General features: G+C 56.6%; 2 protein-coding genes across 6 annotated transcripts; both read left to right on the top strand.

Moving 5' to 3' along the window:
* The first annotated feature begins 3,718 nt into the window (after positions 1-3,718).
* Positions 3,719-5,917, top strand: CDK2AP2 (cyclin dependent kinase 2 associated protein 2). Of its 3 annotated transcripts, none has more exons than XM_010956735.3 (4): positions 3,719-4,400; positions 4,701-4,801; positions 4,889-5,021; positions 5,391-5,917. In XM_010956735.3, the coding sequence occupies exons 1-4, from the start codon at positions 4,319-4,321 to the stop codon at positions 5,456-5,458; spliced, it is 384 nt and encodes a 127-aa protein (XP_010955037.1). In that variant the 5' UTR covers positions 3,719-4,318; the 3' UTR covers positions 5,459-5,917. The 3 variants fall into 3 exon arrangements, with proteins under 3 accessions (XP_010955037.1, XP_045373867.1, XP_045373868.1); XM_045517911.2 differs by having other exon boundaries at positions 3,722-3,869; XM_045517912.2 differs by lacking the exon at positions 3,719-4,400 and adding an exon at positions 4,514-4,536.
* Positions 5,918-7,105: 1,188 nt separating this feature from the next.
* Positions 7,106-20,207, top strand: PITPNM1 (phosphatidylinositol transfer protein membrane associated 1). 3 transcript variants are annotated; one of them, XM_074371633.1, is made up of 24 exons: positions 7,106-7,289; positions 8,241-8,359; positions 9,823-10,037; positions 10,123-10,244; positions 10,445-10,669; positions 12,099-12,425; positions 12,503-12,598; positions 12,679-12,786; positions 13,502-13,563; positions 13,657-13,907; positions 14,226-14,415; positions 14,500-14,607; positions 14,849-15,006; positions 15,092-15,297; positions 15,742-15,912; positions 16,556-16,720; positions 16,954-17,102; positions 17,229-17,339; positions 17,764-17,880; positions 18,084-18,232; positions 18,320-18,469; positions 18,568-18,751; positions 19,060-19,188; positions 19,722-20,207. In XM_074371633.1, the coding sequence occupies exons 2-24, from the start codon at positions 8,282-8,284 to the stop codon at positions 19,983-19,985; spliced, it is 3,735 nt and encodes a 1,244-aa protein (XP_074227734.1). In that variant the 5' UTR covers positions 7,106-7,289; positions 8,241-8,281; the 3' UTR covers positions 19,986-20,207. The 3 variants fall into 3 exon arrangements, with proteins under 3 accessions (XP_074227734.1, XP_074227735.1, XP_074227736.1); XM_074371634.1 differs by having other exon boundaries at positions 12,682-12,786; XM_074371635.1 differs by having other exon boundaries at positions 10,472-10,669.
* Positions 20,208-20,551: the final 344 nt, after the last annotated feature.

Consider the following 20,551-nt stretch of genomic DNA (forward strand, 5'->3'; position numbering starts at 1 on the left):
CCACAGACCCCTGGCCCCAGCTTAGCAGGCTCTGTGGTCGGAGTTGGGGTTGGGGGGCAGTTGGCAGGATGGTCTTAATTGGCTACAGTGTGACTGCTGACATCAGAAGTGCCCACAACGTCCCCCAAGTCTCACTCATGCCCTGCCACCCCAAAAAGGCTACTAGCCCGGAAGTTCCAAACAGACATAGCTGGAGCAGGGACCACAGCTGGGAAGAAACAGTCAGCAGGCAGCAACCATGCCGAGCCAGGAGCCCCTCCCCACCTGAAGGGGCCGTCTGCCACCCAACTCAATTGGTTGCGCCAGCCGGAGCAAGCCAGAGCCACGGGTCTTCTGGTTTTCCAAAAGAAGCCATAAATTGAGATTTTTACATTAAGTCCACTTTAAATAGTTTGAGCATAACGCATATTCAGTGATGTGTACAAATCTTAGATGTACAGTTCAGTAAATTTTGACATGTATATGCGCATGGGTAACCATCACCCAGATAAAGATATTACATTTAGTTGTTTTATTTTAGAGTAGTTCTAGGTTTACAGAATTATTTTGAAGATAGGACAGGGAGTTCCTGAATACCCCACATCCATCTTCTGCGAAGTGTTAGTCAAGGTTCTCCAGAGAAACAGAACCAAAATGTGTGCGTGTGTGTGTGTGTGTGTGTGTAAAGATATTTATTGCAAGGAACTACCTCAGGCAATTATGGGCACTGAGTTGTCTTAAGATCTGCCATCAGCAAGCTGGTGACCCAGGAGACCTGGCGGCATAGTTCCGGTCCAAGTCCAAAGACCAGAGAACCAGGAAGGTTGATGTCGTAAGTTCCTTTCTGAGGGTGGAAGACTGATGACCCAGCTCAATGGTCAGGCAGGCAAAACTCCCTCTCACTCAACCTTTTGTCCCTTTCAGGTCTTCAGCCCACACTGGGAAGAGCCATCTGCTTTACACAGATTCAATGGGTGTTAATTTTGTCCAGCTACACCCTCACAGACATACCCAGAATAATGTTTGCTCAAAGGTCTGGGCAGCCTGTGACCCAGTCGAATTGACACATAAATTAACCATAACACTCTATTCACATATTGCATTAGAATGGTACATTTGTCACTGTTAATGAACTAATACAGACATTATTATTAACCAAAGTCCACATTTTATGCACATGTCATCTCTTTTCCCGATTGTCCTTACTCTCTTCCGGAATGCCATCAGGGACATCACATTACATTAGGCATCATGTCTCCTTAGGGTTTTCTTGGTCATGATGGTTTTACAGATTTCCTTTTTTTTTTTTTTTTCAATCTTGACAGTTTTGAGGACTGGTCCCTAAATTGGGATTTGTCTGATGTTTTTCTCACGATTAGTCTGGGGTTATGGGTGTGGGGGAGGAAGACTACAGAGGTAAAGTGCGGTTCTCCTCCCAACATGTCAAGAGTGCACACTATCAACATGTAATCACCATTAATTTTGACCTTGATTGCCTTGCTTAAGATAGTGTTTGTCAGGTTTCCGTACTGTAAAACCACTCTTTCCCCTGTTATGTACTATACTCTTGGAAGGAAGTCACCATGTACAGCCTGCACTTAAGGGATGGAGGGTTAATAAACCTCCTCATTAAGGGCAGAATTTCTACATAAATTACTTGAAATTCTCCTGTCCAGGAGATTTGTCTCTTCTCCATTTATTTATTTTTTCAATCATTTATTTATATCAGTATGGACTCACAAACATTTATTTGATACAAGTTATAATCCAATACTATTTTATTTATTTTTTCCTCAAATTACTCCACCTTTGGCCATTGGACACTCTTTCAGTTGGTTCCTGTGTCCCTTTGACATACTCCCATCATTATGGGGTTTGGAGTTTGGGGTTTTTTGCTTTGTTTTGTTTTGTTTTAGCATTTTCTTACTTTCTGACACGACTAGATGCTCCAGAATCATCTTGTATATTTCCTGCCCCAGTCCTAGCATCAGCCATTTCTCCAAAACACTCTGGTTCCTTTTATTGGGAATGGTATCAGAAACCAAGAACTGAGTGCTGGGTTGCCTCTAGGCCCTCTCAGTTGATGGAGTGAGGAGACATATATATGCACACTAACCTGTAAATTTTAAAATATTTCTGTATGTAACCAACTGTATTTATATTAAGCTAAACATGAATTCATGCTGATATTTCCAACTCCAATCCATGACCACATAGATCATTCTAGCCTCCTCCCCTTGCTTACCTGTAACTTATTCCAAGAGAGAAGTCACCCAGTCTACATTTACATTTTTGTCTTTCTTTGTTCTTACAGACTCCACTCATTTCCAGCTTAGCACCTTATTCCCCTCCTCCCTTCAGTGAGGCTGCTTCATACATTTGTGATACAGCTGGATTTTTCTGTTATATTCTGCATTCCATCCTGGGATCCCTTGATCTCCTAAATAATTTTTAAAGTATGCACACATTAAAGTTTCCTCTTTGACAAATGCTTAATGTCTTGTATTTACCATTACAGTCACACAGAATCATCTTACTGCCCTAAAAAAATTCCCTATGCTTTACCCCTCAACCTCACTTTGGCAACCAGTAACTTGTTCACCTTCTGTATAAGTTTGCTTTTACCAGAATGTCATACAATTGGAATCATACAGTATGTGGATTTTTCAGACTGGCTTCTTTCACTCAGCAATATGCCTGCCTGTGTCTTTTTGAGGCTACTAAGACTATTTCCTTTTATTGCTGAATAGTCCATTGTATAGCCATTTCATGCTTTACTTATCCATTCACCTATTGAATGCCCCCGCCTCTGGGAAGACTTCTGGATGTCACGAGACAGACCCCTTCCTCTAAGTTCCAATGCATCTTGTCCCAGTTTCCACATTGTCTTACTGTATTGTGTGCTTTTGCTTCTCTGTCTGTCTCTCCTTGAGACTAGGAGCTCCTTGAGGACAGAAGCTATGGCCAGTTCACTTTTGTATCAGTGTCCAGAACAAGGTCTGAGATGGAGGATGAAGTCAGAAAATGTTTGTTGGATGAGTGAATGAATAAATGTCCTGGGAGTGAGGAAAACCTATAGACCTGGGGGCATCAAGGGTACACAAGGCCAGAGAAGTTTTGGGGAGAAGTAGCCTGGCAGGAAGGGTTAGTGCTTGGAGGACAGTCCAAGATCTTGGGTTGTGAGAAATAAGATTTGAGGGGAGAGGTCTGGGTGGAGAAATGGATGGGGAAAAGTAGGATGAAACAATAAGCAGTCTATGAATATTCATTTAATCCACACAAGAACCTTATAATTATTAGCGTCCCCATTTTACAGATGGGGAAGCTGAGGCATATCATCGAGGTACTTGTCCAAGTGCAAATCGCTAGCGGGGGTGGGGGTGTGAAATTGAAACCAGATGGTGCATGGCCCATGTCCAGGATGGTCCGTGGTACAGGGCCTGGCATGCAGCAAGTATTCAAGGTTAGCTGTTCCTGCTATTGTCCTTATGAGGCACAGGCCTGGAGCCTTGGAGGTTGGGGGGCAAGTTGAGGAGTCTTTGAGGTCGCCCTTGAACGTTACACTAGCCTAGACCTGACGTCCAGACAATTGGGAGGAGCAGGCGCGTCTGTAGCGTTGATGAGGGACCCGTTGCCATGGGAACAAATGAGGCCTGAAGAGGGCGCATGCGTGGATCGGGGACAGGTTGCTGAACCGGTGAAAGGTGACGTAAAAGCGCACGGGGTGGGGCGCAGGGCTCGGAACGTCAAAGCCCTGCGTCCTCCGGCCCCCAGAGCGGCGGAAAGGCGTGCGCGCGCGGAGGCGGCGGCTGCGGCAGCGACAGCGACGGCGACAGCAGCCCCAGCTGGATGGGACGGGCAGCGTGAAGCTGACGTACAAAGCGAGTGAGGTGTGAGGTTGGCACCCGAGCCCGGGAAATACCCGCTCTGCGCGAACCGCGGCGGACCAGACCCAGGTCCGGGTTTCCGAGGCCCCGCCTCTCGGGCTTTGGGACTAATCGAATTGAGAGCGCGCCTGTCCGGGCCGCGAACTCGCCAATTGCGGAAGGCGTCGGCCGCCGCCCAATCCGGAGCAGACAGGTGCGAGGTCCGGAAGGCGGGGGCCAATCAGCAGCGGTTGCGGCCTATTGGGTCAAGCCTCTGCCAATGAGAAGGTCCGAGTGACATCTTCGCGCGCCAATCGGGAGTGAGGGAGCGTTCCTGCCCTCCCGTCCTTCCGGCCTGAGCTCTATTTACCAGGGGCGTGCTGCCGGCTTGCCAATCAGAGCGCGGCTGAGCGGCCAGGCAGCCAACCCGGGAGGAGCGGCCGGCCGGCGTCTGCCGCACCCAGGAGTTGGGGATGTCCTACAAACCCATCGCCCCCGCCCCCAGCAGCACCCCTGGCTCCAGCACCCCTGGGCCCGGCACCCCGGTCCCTACAGGTGAGGATCCACCCCTGCTCTCCTGCCCGGGCGGTCGATGTCTCGAAGAGAAGACGGCCTAAGTTCTGCAACACTGGGCCTGCTGCTTACCCTCCCTGAGCCTCAGTTTGCTGGCCTGTGAAGTGGGCGTGGTCACGTAAGGGCTTGTTGGTGAAGCGCAGGGGGAGGGGTTTGTCTTGAAGTTAAGCAGCCTGACTGAAGCATTCCTTTGCAGGGAATGGTGTGAATCCGGTCGCCGGCTTGAACGCCGGGACGAGGCGTCCCTGCCCCTCGCTGACCTCTTACTCTTGCATGTTGCAGCCGGAAGTGTTCCATCGCCGTCGGGCTCGGTGCCGGGAGCCGCTGCCCCTTTCAGACCGCTGTTTAATGACTTTGGACCGCCCTCCATGGGCTATGTACAGGTGAGTGGAGCTGAAGGATTGCCTATGGATGGGCACTGGAGGCCCCCTCTTGGCCTAAGATCACTGCCCTATTCTCTTTTGACATAGGCAATGAAACCACCTGGCGCCCAGGGTTCCCAGAGCACTTACACGGACCTGCTGTCGGTCATAGAGGAGATGGGCAAAGAGATCCGGCCCACCTATGCTGGCAGCAAGAGCGCCATGGAGCGCCTGAAGAGAGGTAAGTGAGACCAGGCCCACCACCCCTGCCCAGAAGACTAACACTAGACAGTCCTTCACTAGGGAAGGGAAGACATCTGAAGGCCATCTGAGCCAAGTCTAGACTAGGGCCAGTATCACTATCCAGAGAGGCGTCTTGAATTGAATTGAAATTGAGTCAATTTCCAGGGAAGGGCCAGGGAATTTATATTTAAACAGAGAAGTTTTGAAGATTATCCAAACTTCTTATCTCATCCAGCCCTTCATTAGATTATAGTCCCTTTTACTGAAAGGAAAGGAGATAGAGGGAGGGGTCTTCCTCTGGAGGATGGGGGTGGGACTGTGGAGGGTCGCTGAGATCCTGTATGTTACTTCCCCATTCCCACTCTAGGAATCATCCATGCCCGGGCCCTAGTCAGAGAGTGCCTGGCAGAAACAGAGAGGAACGCTCGCACGTAACAGGACTAGACTCCACCTCAGCATCTGGACCTTTCCTGGCCACTGCAGAGCACCTGCTTCTCCCTGGCCTTCACCCCGAGTTGCACTTCCCATCCTGGGCTTCCTGACTTGTGTCCTCTGGTGGGTGCCCTCCAGGAACAAGTAGGCGGCTCTCACTCCAGTCGGCAGCACTAACTGAAACCCCTGAAAGAGTTAACAGCGAGGTCACTGTGAGTCCCATCCATGACCTGCCAACAGTGTTGATCCAACTGGAGCTTTCTCCTTTCTGCGGCCCCCACCACTCAGCACTTACCCAGGACTTCTCACCACTTTCCCCAGACCCCTTTTACCCCAGCAGGGCGTCAGAAGGCCTGTTGCCTCCCTGCCTCATCTCCTGGGCCATAGCGACTCTTTTCTCAATGTCTTTTGCTAAAATGCCATTTTTGTATAAATAAAAGATAATTTGGAATTGTTCTCTCAGCTCGTAGTCTTTCTGAGTCTGGTGCTTCTGCTAAGCCTGGATGGGTCAGGAAGAAAAAAGGGAAAGAGGAGTCTCTGGAAGGGGGTAAGGGGTGGTGCAGTGGGTGGGACAGAGACCAGCTGAGCCCGCCTTTGCCTTTCTTCCACTGTCCATTGACCTTGAGTGGTACTCTGTCCTTCTCTGGCCTTCAACCTTCCAGCTGTAGGTAGTGGAAAGGGTTGAGCTCCATTAGCTGAGAACCCTGCCCTCCTCCACATGATGCCACCAGGGGGCAGTGCAGGGCCTTGGCTGCCTCTACAGCTGGAGGGCACTGTCTCCAGCCTAAGCCCAGAGGGTTATTCCTCTAGATTAGCCATGATGCCTTGCAGAGTGGAAATGCCAGTTCATTTAAGCCACACCCTCACATGCCTTAATGCCCTAACATCCTAAACTCGAATGAGCCCTGGAGGCTCTGAAAACACCCCAACTCTGCATCCTGAGGAAAGGGAGCACTGCTGTTTCCTTCCCCCCAGGACCTGAGAAAGTCAAGGAGAGAGTACTAGCCTCTGACGTGGGTGACCCAGCTCAGTGCTGCCATACACTGTCCCAGTGCCTTCTAGCCAACTGGGTGTGGTCCCAGGAGCCCAACCCTCAGCTGTCTCAGCTTTTGCCTGGGATCTGGTGGCTGGCTGTTGGCCAAACTTGTAGACCCGGAAGGTATAGGTGGGAAAAGCCATGGAACCCTATTCTGGGACTAGCCCAAGGATTTGGTGACTGCAGCCCTCTTCTGCTTGGGTGTGTAGCTGAATGACCCTAGAGGTGTGGGGCCCTGGAACCAGCTAGGTAGAGGCAGGTCAGAGACCAGCTTCTGGCCAGATTTTGGACGGGGAGACATTTCCCCCACCCTGGGTCCCAGGTTACAAAGGCCAGGGAGGTTGGGGATGGGACTCTGTCATATTTCCATAGTACACAGGGTCTGAGCCACGGTGCAGATAGGAACCAAGAGTGCTTTGGGAATCCCAAAGAACAGCAGGAGTAAAAAGCGCCAGTATTTGGAGAATGGCCTCTTCCCCGTCGCCTTGGGGAAGGAAGACGGGCCGCCCTCCTCCGCCGCGGGCGGGGCTGCCCGGACCCCGCAGGGGTGGGGAGGGCTAGCCGGGCCCAGGAAGGGGGCGGGGCGGCTGCAGTGACGCGGCGGGCGGTGGGGAGGGAGGGCAGGGGAGCCGGCGGGCAGACCGGGAGGAAGGTCGGGGCCATGGGCCCGCGCTGCTTCTCTAGAGGGTCCGGCTACTGCTGGAAGCCAAGGCTGGGGCTGGGGGCGCTCCGGGCCCCGACCCACAGCCGGTCCGCCCCTGTCCGTACCGGGTGAGGGGCCTCCGCTGTAAACTAGAGGTGAGCCGGGACGTTATCGGGCGGGCCAAGAGCACGGCGGGGGGCCGGGGCTCCGGGGAGCAGAGGGAAGTGGGGACAGCGGGGCCGCTACACTGCTCGCTGGGTAAGAGGTGGGGGTGGAGGCTGGAGCGAAACTGAGGAGCAAGTGGTCGGAGCGGGTCCCTTAGGACAGGGGCTTCGTGGGATACTTTTGCCTCACCCTGAAGAGGGGTCAGCCCCCAGGAAGGATGATGGGGTGGCTGCAAAGACGAGTGCCGAGGGTCCAGGGAGGATGCTGGGAAGGCGAAAGTTGAGGGCTGGGCTACCGGCCTGGGTGGGGAAGGCAGGTCTAGGGGGCGGAGGTGTTAGTTATCCGCTCCTAGAAGGTGGGTTTGGGTGCGGGGGGTGGGGAACATTGACAGTACGCTGACAGGAGGGGCGCACCGGGCTGCTCTGCGGAGAGACATCCTGGGGGACAAGGTTCTAAGTAGACGTCCATGAGTGGGGGACAACGGACCACATCAACTTGGGGAAAGGGATGCAGGGGGCGGGCCCCGAGGGGCCCGTTGTGGAAGGCCGGCCCGGAAGGAGGGGCCCGGGGGCTGCTGAGGGCGGGTCCCCAAGAGATGCTGTTCTGAGGGGGCTTAGGAGACTGCGGCGCCCGTAGAGGCCAGGTTGGCCCACTAGCCCGCCGGCCAGCGCCCGCCGCTCCGGGGGGGCCCGCGTCAGCGCGCGGTTGCCATGGCGATGGGCGGGCGGGGGGCGGGGGCTGCGTGGAAAAGAGGTCAGCGCTCAGCCTCGCCGCGGCTCCTGGCCCCCCGCGGCGCTGGCTGCACTGCTGGGCTGGCCTCCGCCTCCCCGGTGGAGTGGCCGGGCATGGGGTCCCGCGGTCCGAGCCCCTCGGCCGGCGGCCAGGGCTCGGGGCCGCGCGCCGCCGCCCCGCACTGACAGCCGCGCGGTGCCCTGCGCCAGGCGGAGCCGAGGCCGCGCGCGGCCGGCGGAGCGTCTTCAGGATGCTCATCAAGGAGTACCACATTCTGCTGCCCATGAGCCTCGACGAGTACCAGGTGGCTCAGCTCTACATGATCCAGGTGAGGCCAGTGAGAAAAGGGAGACCAAGGGGGAGGCCACGCTTCATGGTAGGGTAACCTCAGGAGCTCGCAGGCTACACCTGGGACAAGGGGGGCCGGGCCCAGCTTATCCCCCGTCCAGTCCAGCTCCGGGGCTTGGATGGGCTCAGAGGCTGGAGGAGGAGAGAGAGGTTCCCCAGTTGGATGTAGGAGCGGGGGTGGTGGTGGTTAAGGGCTGTGGGAAAAGGGGCAGAAGGGCCTAGTGGTACCTCCCCACCCTCTAAGTGCCCAGCTCCTGCTTTACGCTCAGCCCACATCTGATCTCCTTTAATCCTCAGAATCTGTAATCCTTTGAGGGTAAGGAAAGGCGTGCACAAGGCGGCAGGAGTGGGAGGCAGAAAGTGAGGAGGGGTCCCAGATGGGAGAGAAAGACTGGGAGGGGGATCCCAGATCGTGAAGGATCCTGGCAATCTCAGGCAGTCAGGGACGTGGGATGAGGATCAGGCCCCAAAACTGTGATGGAGAGGGGCAGGCAGACCCCGGAGGGTGAGGTCTGGGCTAAGAGGAAGGGGGTATGGGTCTGGGCTTGGGCTGTGAGAATGAGCAGGGCAGGCTCTCAGGAGCAGAGAGGAGAGACCTATTCCAGATGTGCTCCCCAGAAATGGGGGCCAGAGTCTGAGCAGGCAAGAGGGCTGGGATCTGGTCTTAGGGGGGTTGAGTGGGCCAAGTTCAAGCTCCAGAGCCACATAAGGGCAGGACTTGAGTGCTAACTATGAGGGATGGGGTAGGCATTGGTTTTGGGGTCCTAGAAAGGTGGGGACCCCCTTTACTCTCCTTGATTCTTCCAGCCCACCCACCCTGGGCCTCCTTGCTAGGAGCACATGCAGCATGTTCCCATCTCAGGAGCTTACACTGGCTTCCCCTCTGCCTTGAATACTTCCCCCACCTCACATCTGCTCAGCACTCTCCCTCTTCCCAAGACATATTCAAATCAAGGTCATGTTATCTTCTCAATGAGGGCTTCCCTGACCATCCTATGGAAACTGCAACCCCCAACTCTATCCCTCTTACACTGTTGTGTGCTTTCTTTTTACCATAGCTCTTACCACCTTCTAACATACCACATAATTTCCTTTTTTTTCTGTTATCTGTCTCCCTCCACTAGAATGTAAGTTCCACAAGGGCAGGCAGGGGCCTTTGTTCTGTACATTAACAGATCCCAATTAATATAATCCCAGATAATGCCCAGAATAGAGCAGATGACAATTACTTGAATGACTGAATAAACACTGGCTTGCAGAACCCCTTAGGGGACTGGACTCCTGACCCCAGGAGCTACCAGGGACCAGGGTAGGGTTTCCAAGAGTTAGAAAGGCTGGGACTAGGGCCTCAGGGCTGCACAGGGGGCCAGGCCTAGCTGGGGATCCCATCCGGAGAGCTGAGCTGGAGCTGAGCTGCTCATTTTGTTCTGCCCTGGACTGCAGAAAAAGAGCCGAGAGGAGTCAAGTGGCGAGGGCAGTGGCGTGGAGATCTTGGCCAACCGGCCCTACACAGATGGGCCCGGCGGCAGTGGGCAATACACGCACAAGGTGTACCACGTGGGCTCCCACATCCCAGGCTGGTTCCGGGCGCTGCTGCCCAAGGCTGCCCTGCAGGTGGAGGAGGAATCCTGGAATGCTTATCCCTACACCCGAACCCGGTGAGTGGGTGGGGCAGGCCTGGGGCCATGAGGGGAACAGCCCTGGTGGGCACAGTAGTAACCCTCACCCCTGCCCTCTGCCTAGGTACACCTGCCCCTTTGTGGAGAAATTCTCCATTGAAATAGAGACCTATTACCTGCCTGATGGGGGGCAGCAGCCGAATGTCTTCAACCTGAGTGGGGCTGAGAGGAGACAGCGCATCCTCGGTGAGGCCTAGAGCCAGTGGGGGACCTGGAGCCCCTCTCAGGCCACCTGCCCCCTTGACAGGCAGCCTCTGACAAGTCTCAGGCTCTCCTGGGCCTCGGTTCCTGTGCATGAAAATCTGCCCTCCCGATCCCTAAGTGGGGAAGGGGTGGCAGGGGCTGGAGGGGGCTGGTATTGCTCAGTGCTGCTGGAACCCCCTCAGATACTATCGACATTGTGCGGGATGCAGTGGCCCCAGGCGAGTACAAAGCAGAAGAGGACCCCCGGCTGTACCGCTCGGCCAAGACGGGCCGAGGACCGCTGACTGACGATTGGGCACGCACAGCAGCCCAGACGGGGCCCCTCATGTGTGCCTATAAGCTGTGCAAGGTTGAGTTCCGCTACTGGGGCATGCAGGCCAAGATTGAACAGTTCATCCACGATGTTGGTGAGCACCCAGCCACAGGAGATTCCATTTACCTAGCATGCACCGGGCCCTTGTTTGAGCCAGGGATGCTCCCAGTCCACTGGGGACACAAACATAAAGCCATTGCTTCCATTTGATGTGGTGAGTGCTGAGGCACAGGGGAGCAGTGCTGCCTAGCCAGGGGTTGGGGGAACCTAGCCGTGAGGTATGGGTAAGAGTCAGGAGAGCAAGAAGCTGGAGATATGATGTCTGAAATTCAGAGATGCTGCTTCTCATCCATTAAGATTCTAAGCCTCTCCAGTATTCTGTGGGTCAAGTGAGGCTTAGAGACCCTCAGGAGGATCACTAGCTCTAACGGGCATGCTAAGGAGTGTAGGCCAAAGCTGTGACTCTGTCATTCTCTCGGGAGTCCCTCCCACCCCTAGCTCCAAGCCCCATCCTCTGGCCCTGTTATCAGAAGGCCCTGTTTCACACCCCCTAAAACTAACCCAACAGCTTATCCCAGGTCTGAGGGTGGGCTACCTGCATGTAGAAGAATGGGGGTATCCAGGGACCTGGGTTCAATTCCACCACAGACTCACAGAACCTCTAGTGAGACACTTCCCATCTCTGCACCTTAATTTTCCCTTCTGTAAATGAGGAAGAGGTTGGGCCAGATGTTAAAAGCTAATATTGATTACAACATGCCAAATCCTCTGCTAATCACTTTTCATGCAAAATCTACTTTAACACCCACAACACCCCTCAAGGTAAGGACTAGTATTCCCATTTTACAGATGAAGAAATTAGCTTAGGGAGTGATACAGACTCCTCGTCTTACATTTGGAAAAATGCCAAGAAGCAGAAATAACAAAATGAAATTCACCCATGTATAACCACTATTAAGATTCTGATATATTTCCTTCCAGAAGTTTATAATTATAATTCAATCATTATTACTTTAATTCCTAGATATTGAAATTTCTAACTTTATTTCTCTGCTTAAGATGAAAATATCCCAGAATGGCTATCATGTTTTGCTACAACCTTTGTTAAGTGCCAACGCTTCCATTAACTATTAACACCTTCATTAACCATCAACAATTTCATTAACTGTTAACGCCTTAATTGTTAACGTCTCTGAAGAAGTCAGCAGGAAGCCAGCTGAAAGAGATCAAGAACACACATTTGTCCCAGCTTCCCGGGGTGCTGGGTGGGCTCAGTGCTCAGAGTTGGCGTGTCCAGAGGGATAAAAGAGGCAGTGGGCAGGGAGGGAGGTGGGGCAAGAAGACACATGCCCCAGTTTCCACTCCCATCTCCTGGACCGCACTTGCCCTGCCCTACTTTGCTCTGGGTGGGTGGTGTGCCCAGGGGAGCCATTACCCGAACTCAAGGGCTGGGCATGTGGCTGCAGCGGCAGGAAAACTCAGGATTGGGGGTGAGGGTGGTTTTGATGCCTGGGCACCTACAGGTCTGCGTCGGGTGATGCTGCGGGCCCACCGCCAGGCCTGGTGCTGGCAGGATGAATGGACAGAGCTGAGCATGGCTGACATCCGGGCACTGGAGGATGAGACCGCCCGCATGCTGGCACAGCGCATGGCCAAGTGCAACACAGGCAGTGAGGGGCCTGAGGCCCAGCCCCCAGGGAAGCCAAGCAGTGAGGCCCGGGCTGGGGCCAGCCATGCTGGCACCCCCGATGGGCCTGAGGTCCCCCCAGGCCCTGATGCCTCACCAGATGCCAGCTTCAGCAAGCAGTGGTCCTCATCCTCCCGTTCCTCCTACTCATCCCAGCATGGAGGTATGGTTGGGGCATAGGGATGGGAGGGAGTGACCCTCAAGCTGGACTCCCAGGCTGAGGCCGATATGGCCCTGCAGGGGGCGTGTCTCCCCAGAGTTTGTCCGAGTGGCGCATGCAGAACATTGCCCGAGACTCTGAGAACAGCTCTGAAGAGGAGTTCTTTGACGCCCATGGTCAGCATCACAGCCCTTTGGGGTGTGGGGGTCCCTAAGAAGCTCCAACCACCCCATAACACAGGCCCTTGTCCCTTCAGAAGGCTTCTCGGACAGTGATGAGGTCTTCCCCAAGGAGATGACCAAGTGGAACTCCAATGACTTCATTGACGCCTTTGCCTCCCCCATGGAGGCTGAGGGGGCACCAGGTAAAGATCCCACATTGGGTTGCCAGCCACCAGCACCTCGTATGCAGTGGGGACTTGGAGAACAGCTCATTCTGAAAATTAATGGGGTCCTAAAATGAATGTAAATCCAGAAACGGTGCTCCTTAAATACACAGGTGGATAATGGGTGGATGGATGGATGGATGGATGGATGGATGGATGGTTGATGATTGGAGTGTAGTCAAGGTTCAGACACAGCATGAAGATTGGAGTTAAATTTAGAGTTCAGGAAGGCTTCAAGTGGGAGGTGATGTCTAAACTGGATTTTGAAGGATTGGACCAGCTCTGTTCAAAAGAACTTTCTGTGATGATGAAAATGATCTAGCCACTAGCCACATGTGGCTGTCAAGCACTTGAAATGTGGCTAGTGTGACTGAGGAACTGAATTTTGTATTTTAATTCATTTCAATTTGAATAGGCACGTGTGGCTAGTGGCTACCATATTGGACAGGGCAGGATTAGAAGGAATTTTCCAGGCAAACAGGCATTGTGGGGAAAGGCATCTCTGTCAGCAGCATGTGCAAAGGCCCAGAAACGTGAAGTGACCTGGGAGAGTCGGGTGAGAGGAGGTCAGAGGAAGATGGGGAGCAGATGGGGGGTGCTCAGGCAGACAGCAGAGCAAGGGTACCTGAAGTACCAGATGAGGGGATCCCCACAAACCCCTCAGTCTCCTACACTGGCTTTCCCCATCCTACAGACCCTGGAACTGAGGCCACCAAAGACATTGGGGATGGGGCCCGAGCACCCAGGGACTCAGAAGTGAGTATGGTTGGCCACCCCACATCGCAGTTCCGCCCACCAGCCGGCCGGGCCACTGCTCTGACACCCCTGGCACCCCATTGTGCCCCGCAGGGCCCAGATGGAACGGGGGATCTGGGGGCTGAGACATGCGCAGTCCACGCCCTCTTCCTCATCCTGCACAGTGGCAACATCCTAGACTCGGGTCCTGGAGACACCAACTCCAAGCAGGCGGATGTGCAGACGCTGAGCCTGGCCTTCGAGGCTGTCACCCGAATCCACTTCCCTGAGGCCCTGGGCCACGTGGCGCTGCGCCTGGTGCCCTGCCCACCCATCTGTGCCGCTGCCTATGCCCTTGTCTCCAAGTACTTGTCGGGGTGGAAGGGTGGGGGACACACAGGGTCCCCAAAGTGTGGAGAGCCACTTGGGGGCTCCTGGGACCAGAGAGGCCCCATGGGGGGAAGGGGAGGAGGCCAGGAAGCCAGACACCTAGGCCAGTCACACACCCAGCTGGACCTCAGTTTCTAGTCAGTGGCTCCATCATAAAGGCCTCTTGGATACTGACTGTCTTCTCCACAAAGGCCCCACAGTGCTGGGACTTGCCAACAGGCCAAGGGGACTTAGAAGGGGCAGTGGTGGGCCTGGAGGCCCCCCACAACCCATTATACCCACTCCTCCTACAGCCTGAGCCCCTACAGTCATGACGGCGACAGCCTGTCTCGCTCCCAGGACCACATTCCACTGGCTGCCCTGCCGCTGCTGGCCACCTCATCCTCCCGATACCAGGGCGCTGTGGCCACTGTCATCGCCCGCACCAACCAGGCCTACACCGCTTTCCTGCGCTCGTCTGAGGGCGCCGGCTTCTGTGGGCAGGTCAGGAGTTAGGGATGTTCTTGGGGAGCCTGCCACTGGAGCCCACCGTCCGCCCGCCTCTGATGGCACTGGCCTCTCACCCAGGTGGTGCTGATCGGAGATGGCGTCGGAGGAATCCTGGGCTTTGACGCGCTCTGCCACAGTGCCGGCGCGGGCCCTGGGAGCCGGGGCAGCAGCCGCCGAGGAAGCATGGTCAGTGTGGCTGGACCCCATCTCCTCAGGAGGGGATGTCTCTCCAGCTCTAGGTCTCTGCCCTGGGAATATGACCTCTCTCACGCCTGTCCCCTGCTGCCTCTTTCCATCCCCTCTGGGGCTCACTGGCCTGCTTGGTTTGAGTCCCTGCCCAACCCTCAAGCCTCTTTCCTCAATTTCTCATAAGTAGAAATCAATTGTCTCCAGTCCTAAGGATGTTTCTGTCCCCTATTCCATCTAGAACAATGAGCTGCTCTCCCCAGAGGTCGGCCCAGTGCGGGATCCCCTGGCAGATGGGGTGGAGGGGCTGGGCCGGGCCAGCCCAGAACCCTCGGCCCTGCCCACACAGCGCGCCCCCAATGACATGGCCAGCCCTGAGCCCGAGGGCCCTCAGAACAGGTGACGTTCCTGCCCCATCACCCCCACACTGGACTTGTGCTGGGCTGTGGAGGCAGCAGCACTGAACACCCCACCTGCCCCACAGCCTGCAGACGGCTGCCCCAACCACCTCTGGAGAGCCCAGGCGGGCTAGCACAGCCTCCTGCCCATCTGCTGCCGCCACCTCTGAGGCTCCTGATGGTCCCACTAGTGCTGCTCGCCTCGACTTTAAGGTCTCCAGCTTCTTCCTCTTTGGCTCTCCGCTGGGCCTGGTGCTGGCTCTGCGCAAAACCGTGATGCCTGCCTTGGAGGGTGAGCCCACACCTTCGTCCACTCTTTCCCCTTCTCCTCCAATTTTTATCTCACCTGAAATGTGGGTGTTAATGCCATTCTCCACTGTACAAATTAAGTGGTCTGGCTAGAGAGGGGGAACCTGAGGCCCAGAAAGAAGGGACCTGCCAAGGCCAAGTTTCCCAAAGGGCACCAAGAGGAACTCATACCCACAGATACTCTTCATGAGAAAGGGTCCAACAGGCATGGGAAATGCTTCATCCTGAATCATATCAGCAAATTGAAGGCTCTGATCTCTTTTTAGACAAGAGAACTGTCTCACTCTAAGCAGGACCCCAGTAACCTCCCAGGGAGTACAGTCTGGGAAGTGCTGGTTCAGGATCACACAGCATGTCAGGGTGCTGCTTCCCACACCCCCTCCCAAATGCCCAGCTGAACCCCCCCCCTTTATCTTGTGGGTACCAGTGGCCCAGATGCGCCCAGCCTGTGAGCAGATCTACAACCTCTTCCACGCGGCTGACCCCTGTGCTTCCCGCCTTGAGCCCTTGCTGGCCCCCAAGTTCCAGGCCATCGCCCCACTGGCTGTGCCTCGCTACCAGAAGTTCCCCCTGGGAGACGGCTCATCCCTGCTGCTGGGTACGCCCCCAAACAAAATAAAGGGGAGAAGGAGGAGGGCACCAACTGTGGGGGTGGGGGTGGGGATGGGCCCCCTTAGCCAAGAAGACATGAGGTAGTTCCCACATTGTTAGTACCATCTCATGTCACCACTCCCAGGACCAGGAAGCCCTCCCCTGGCCCCTTGGGCAGTCTGGATCCCCAAGACCCTCTAACATTCTCTACCCAGAAGTTGGGGGGCAGTGGTGATGACTGGGCTAGAGAGAGGAGGCAGGGTGACCCTGAGAGTGGCCGCCCACCACGGAAGCTGGGGTGTGGCTCTGTCTGTGTATCGGGATGCACTGTGGCTCCATCTGCACTGGTGTTTGTGTGTTGGTGTGGGGTGTGTACTCATGCATGCAAATGAGTACCCATTTGGCCCCATGAGGCAAGTGGGCCTGCACTGGGGTGGTGATGGCAGGCATTCTGGCTGGCTGTTGGAGTGGGCTAAGAGGAGAGAATGCCCCCCTCCACTTCCACCCAGGTAGCGGGCAGTTCAGGCTTGGGGAGGGCTGGCAGGGAAGGTGGTGGAGGTGTAGGGGCCAAGCTGTCCTGGAACCTTGGGTCAGAAGACAGGAGGGCAGCCTGGCCCAGTCTGCCACTGAGGTTGCCCCTCCACCCCCAGCTGACACTCTGCAGACCCACTCAGGCCTCTTTCTGGAGGAGCTGGAGATGTTGGTGCCCTCAACACCCACCTCTGCCAGCGGTGCCTTCTGGAAGGGCAGTGAGCTAGGCAATGATCCGCCAGTCCAGCCAGCTGCCCCCAGCACCACCAGTGAGGTGGTTAAGAGTAAGTCAGCCAGCCACTTGGCCCAGGGAGGGGAAACATTCCACCTCTAACGCCCAGTGGAAACACCCCTGCCCCCAGCATTTGTTCTGAAAGGAGGGGGCCCCAGCACCCAACTCCGGACTCGGCAAAGAGCAGGCTTGGTGGAAAAGAGGGAGGGAAGAGCACTAGGGGCCAGACAGGTGTGCACGGGGTGGGAAGCCACCCCTGACTCACTGCCCACCGTGGCTGTACAGTCCTCGAGCGCTGGTGGGGGACCAAGCGGATTGACTACTCGCTCTACTGCCCTGAGGCGCTCACCGCCTTCCCCACCGTCACGCTGCCCCACCTCTTCCACGCCAGCTATTGGGAGTCAGCGGATGTGGTGGCCTTCATCCTGCGCCAGGTGGGCCTAGGGATACTGGGTGGGAGAGGGAACTGGACAAGGATAGGGTCCCGTGGGCTGGGGGAGAGGCAGTCCCAGGCACCCTTCCCCACTTCACATGGCCTCGCTGGGTCCCATCCTGCACAGGTGATCGAGAAGGAGCGGCCACAGCTAACAGAGTATGAGGAGCCATCCATCTACAGCCCAGCCTTCCCCAGGGAGAAGTGGCAGCGCAAACGCACCCAAGTCAAGATCCGAGTATGAACCCTTCCCCTCCCACCCTCAAGAGCGAGGCCACATCCCCACGCCCCTCAAGACTTTCCTGGTTGCCATTCCACCCACTGTGGCCCTGGCCCCATCTCCTCAGCCCAGCCCATGGGCGCCACTGGTCTCCCCTCCTCCCTCCGCCAAGTCAGGTCTCGGATTGGCCCTCACCCTGCCTCACCCTCTGCACCCCACCCTGTCATGACTCTACCCCTTCAGAACCGCAGTCCACGCAGAAGCCCTCACGACCTCAGAAAGAGGTCAGCAAAAGCGCCCACCCCTCAGGCCTCGCCCCTCTCGCAGCGTCCTCACCTCCTCCAGGCCACGCCCTACTGTCTCGGCATTGGTCCCTACCAACAGCTCTTCCCGCATCCCTGTCATCTCCTTGCTGTGGGCTCACTCTGTCTCTTCCTGCCAGAACGTCACTTCCAACCACCGGGCGAGCGATACGGTGGTGTGCGAGGGCCGCCCCCAGGTGCTGAACGGGCGCTTCATGTACGGGCCCTTGGACGTGGTCACACTCACCGGAGAGAAGGTCAGGACACAGTGGCCTTGGCTCCGGGTAGACCGGCCCCCCTCAGACTAACCTTGCCCCAAGCGGGAGCTCCCGGTCCCGCCTCCCGTCCCCTGAATAGCTCCTGGTCCCACCAGCTTGAGCCCCAAAACCCATCCACCCCCTAGAATAGGCCTGCCTCGGCCCTCCTCGACTTAGCGTCAAGGGGACCCTCTCCCCGCTAGGTGGATGTCTACATCATGACGCAGCCGCTTTCGGGCAAGTGGATCCACTTTGGCACTGAGGTCACCAACAGCTCGGGCCGCCTCACCTTCCCAGTGCCCCAAGAGCGTGCACTGGGCATCGGCGTTTACCCGGTGCGCATGGTGGTCAGGTGAGCGCGGGGGTGGGGCGGGCCACTGCGGGGAGGGGCTCCTCTGGGCCCCGCCCCCATGTCACTCACGAGGCCCACGCGCCTTAGGGGCGACCACACATATGCAGAGTGCTGCCTGACGGTGGTGGCGCGTGGCACTGAGGCCGTGGTCTTTAGCATCGACGGCTCCTTCACCGCCAGCGTCTCCATCATGGGCAGTGACCCCAAGGTGCGCGCTGGAGCTGTGGACGTGGTCAGGTAGGAGCAGCCACCTCCCAGCTCACTGCGGTGACTAGCCCCTACCCCCAGTGCACAGAGTTAAGCAGGTAGGAGCTGACGGCCGCCCCACCCCGCAGGCACTGGCAGGACACTGGCTACCTGATCGTGTACGTAACCGGTCGGCCCGATATGCAGAAGCACCGTGTGGTGGCCTGGCTGTCACAGCACAACTTTCCCCACGGCGTTGTCTCCTTCTGCGACGGCCTTACCCATGATCCACTGCGCCAGAAGGCGATGTTTCTGCAAAGCCTGGTGCAGGAGGTGCTGCAGCTGGGAAGGTTCCCTCCCCAGGCTGTGGGACGGGGAGGTCCATTTGGTCCTAATGCCATCACCCCCAGATCAGACCTAACAGAATGGAAGGGCTCCTATAGTTCCCTTGTGGACCTAGAGGCCCCTTATCCTTAGGGCCAACTAGGGAGGTCCAACCAGTCCCTCCTCGAGCTGGGGCCTGGTGAGGTAGACTATATAACCCTATCTGAAACAATCTGAACCCAGACACCCATCAGCCCCCACCCCCAGCCTTGTGACTCCACCCCCCCGGGGCTGCTGACTGGCCTCTCTGGCCACAGGTGGAACTGAACATCGTGGCCGGCTACGGGTCCCCCAAAGACGTGGCAGTATACGCAGCGCTGGGCCTGCCCCCAAGCCAGACCTACATTGTGGGCCGCGCCGTGCGGAAACTGCAGGCGCAGTGCCAGGTGAGGACAAAGTGAAGGTGGGGACTGCAAGGCAGCCAGGGAGTGGGAGCCTGGGTCTGGGCCATAAGGACCACCTGTGCGTTAACAAGCACCTGAGGGGGCTGGCTGTGCGAAGGCTCAAGACCTTGAGTGCTGGTTCCACTCTGGCATGGCCCTAGGCATAGGCCTTGACCTTTCTGTACCTTAATTTCCTGTCTGTGAAATGGAAATGATAAAATGGCACAGACTTCAACAGCTATCCTGAAGATCACGTGATTTGCTGCACATCAAGAAAGCAAGTGCTTGCTAAACGTTAGCTGCTGTTATTTCCCCTCAAGAAACCATTTCACAGATGAGGAAACTCAAGATGAGGCCCAGAGAGGGGCAGAGCTAGAAGTAAAGCCAGGGTGCCCTGCCTCCCAGCCTGGGGCTGGGCAGACTATACCAGCTCTGCAATACAGCTAGCACTCCCAGGAGCCTGGGAAGGACAGGTGAGGGCAGCTTATGGGCCTGAGACTGGCCATCCCTTCATCCTGGACCACCTCTGCCCACAGTTCCTGTCAGATGGCTATGTGGCCCACCTGGGCCAGCTGGAGGCAAGCTCCCACCCTCATGCCCCCGCGGGATCATCGAGGGCCACCCTGGCCAAGAGCAGCTATGGCGGGGCTGCCCCTGTGGACTTCCTCCGAAAACAGAGCCAGCTGCTTCGCTCAAGGGGCCCCAGCCAGGCGGAGCGGGAGGGCCCAGGGACGCCGCCCACCACCCTGGCTCGGGGCAAGGCCCGAAGCATCAGCCTCAAGTTGGACAGCGAAGAGTGAGGCCTAAACTGTGGCTGGACTTGGACTATTTATTCACACACTTGAGGGGCCCAAGTGGCCGCATGTGGAAGGCTGGGCCCCCAGCCCCACATCCTGCATCTTTGCCTGCCCCTCAGTGTTACTTCCCTTTCGTGCTGGGGGCCAGCCCTGGGAGTGGGAGGAGGGTCCAGAGGCTTTTCCAGTGTGTGTAAATCCATGAAAATAAACACCACCTGCAGCCTACCTGATTGCCCACCTGCCTGGCATCACAGGGCAGCCCAGCCCACGTTTATAGTTTGATGGAGATGCTGAAGGGCAAAGAGAGGCCAGGAGGTGCCCAGGGTCATGCGACAGGCCAGACGACAGGGCCAGGATTGGGGCCTGGGCCTCGGAGGTCTTGTGAAGAGCTCTGTCCTCCACTTTCCACAAGGCCTCCTCCTGGAGAATCAGCCTACCCCACCCCTCCCCAGCCTCCCTACCCAGGCCAGCCTTTCAGTTCGCTGGGGCCCAGACTTGGGTCCTCACTGGAGCCTCTGTTCCCAGAAGCTGAGCCCATGGGACCATGGGATGAGAGCAGGGAGGGCTGC

Source organism: Camelus bactrianus, chromosome 10 (genome assembly GCF_048773025.1).
Source record: "Camelus bactrianus isolate YW-2024 breed Bactrian camel chromosome 10, ASM4877302v1, whole genome shotgun sequence".
Lineage (NCBI taxonomy): Eukaryota > Metazoa > Chordata > Mammalia > Artiodactyla > Camelidae > Camelus > Camelus bactrianus.

What these genes read in the sequence shown, in the direction of transcription:
- CDK2AP2 (XM_010956735.3), top strand. Translation starts at nt 4,319, where the DNA reads ATGTCCTACAAACCCATCGCCCCCGCCCCCAGCAGCACCCCTGGCTCC. An exon ending in CGGCACCCCGGTCCCTACAG is followed by an intron (nt 4,401 to 4,700) that starts GTGAGGATCCAC and finishes TGCATGTTGCAG; the next exon opens with CCGGAAGTGTTCCATCGCCG. An exon ending in CCTCCATGGGCTATGTACAG is followed by an intron (nt 4,802 to 4,888) that starts GTGAGTGGAGCT and finishes CTTTTGACATAG; the next exon opens with GCAATGAAACCACCTGGCGC.
- PITPNM1 (XM_074371633.1), top strand. Translation starts at nt 8,282, where the DNA reads ATGCTCATCAAGGAGTACCACATTCTGCTGCCCATGAGCCTCGACGAG. An exon ending in ACAGTTCATCCACGATGTTG is followed by an intron (nt 10,670 to 12,098) that starts GTGAGCACCCAG and finishes GGGCACCTACAG; the next exon opens with GTCTGCGTCGGGTGATGCTG. An exon ending in GCCTATGCCCTTGTCTCCAA is followed by an intron (nt 13,908 to 14,225) that starts GTACTTGTCGGG and finishes CTCCTCCTACAG; the next exon opens with CCTGAGCCCCTACAGTCATG.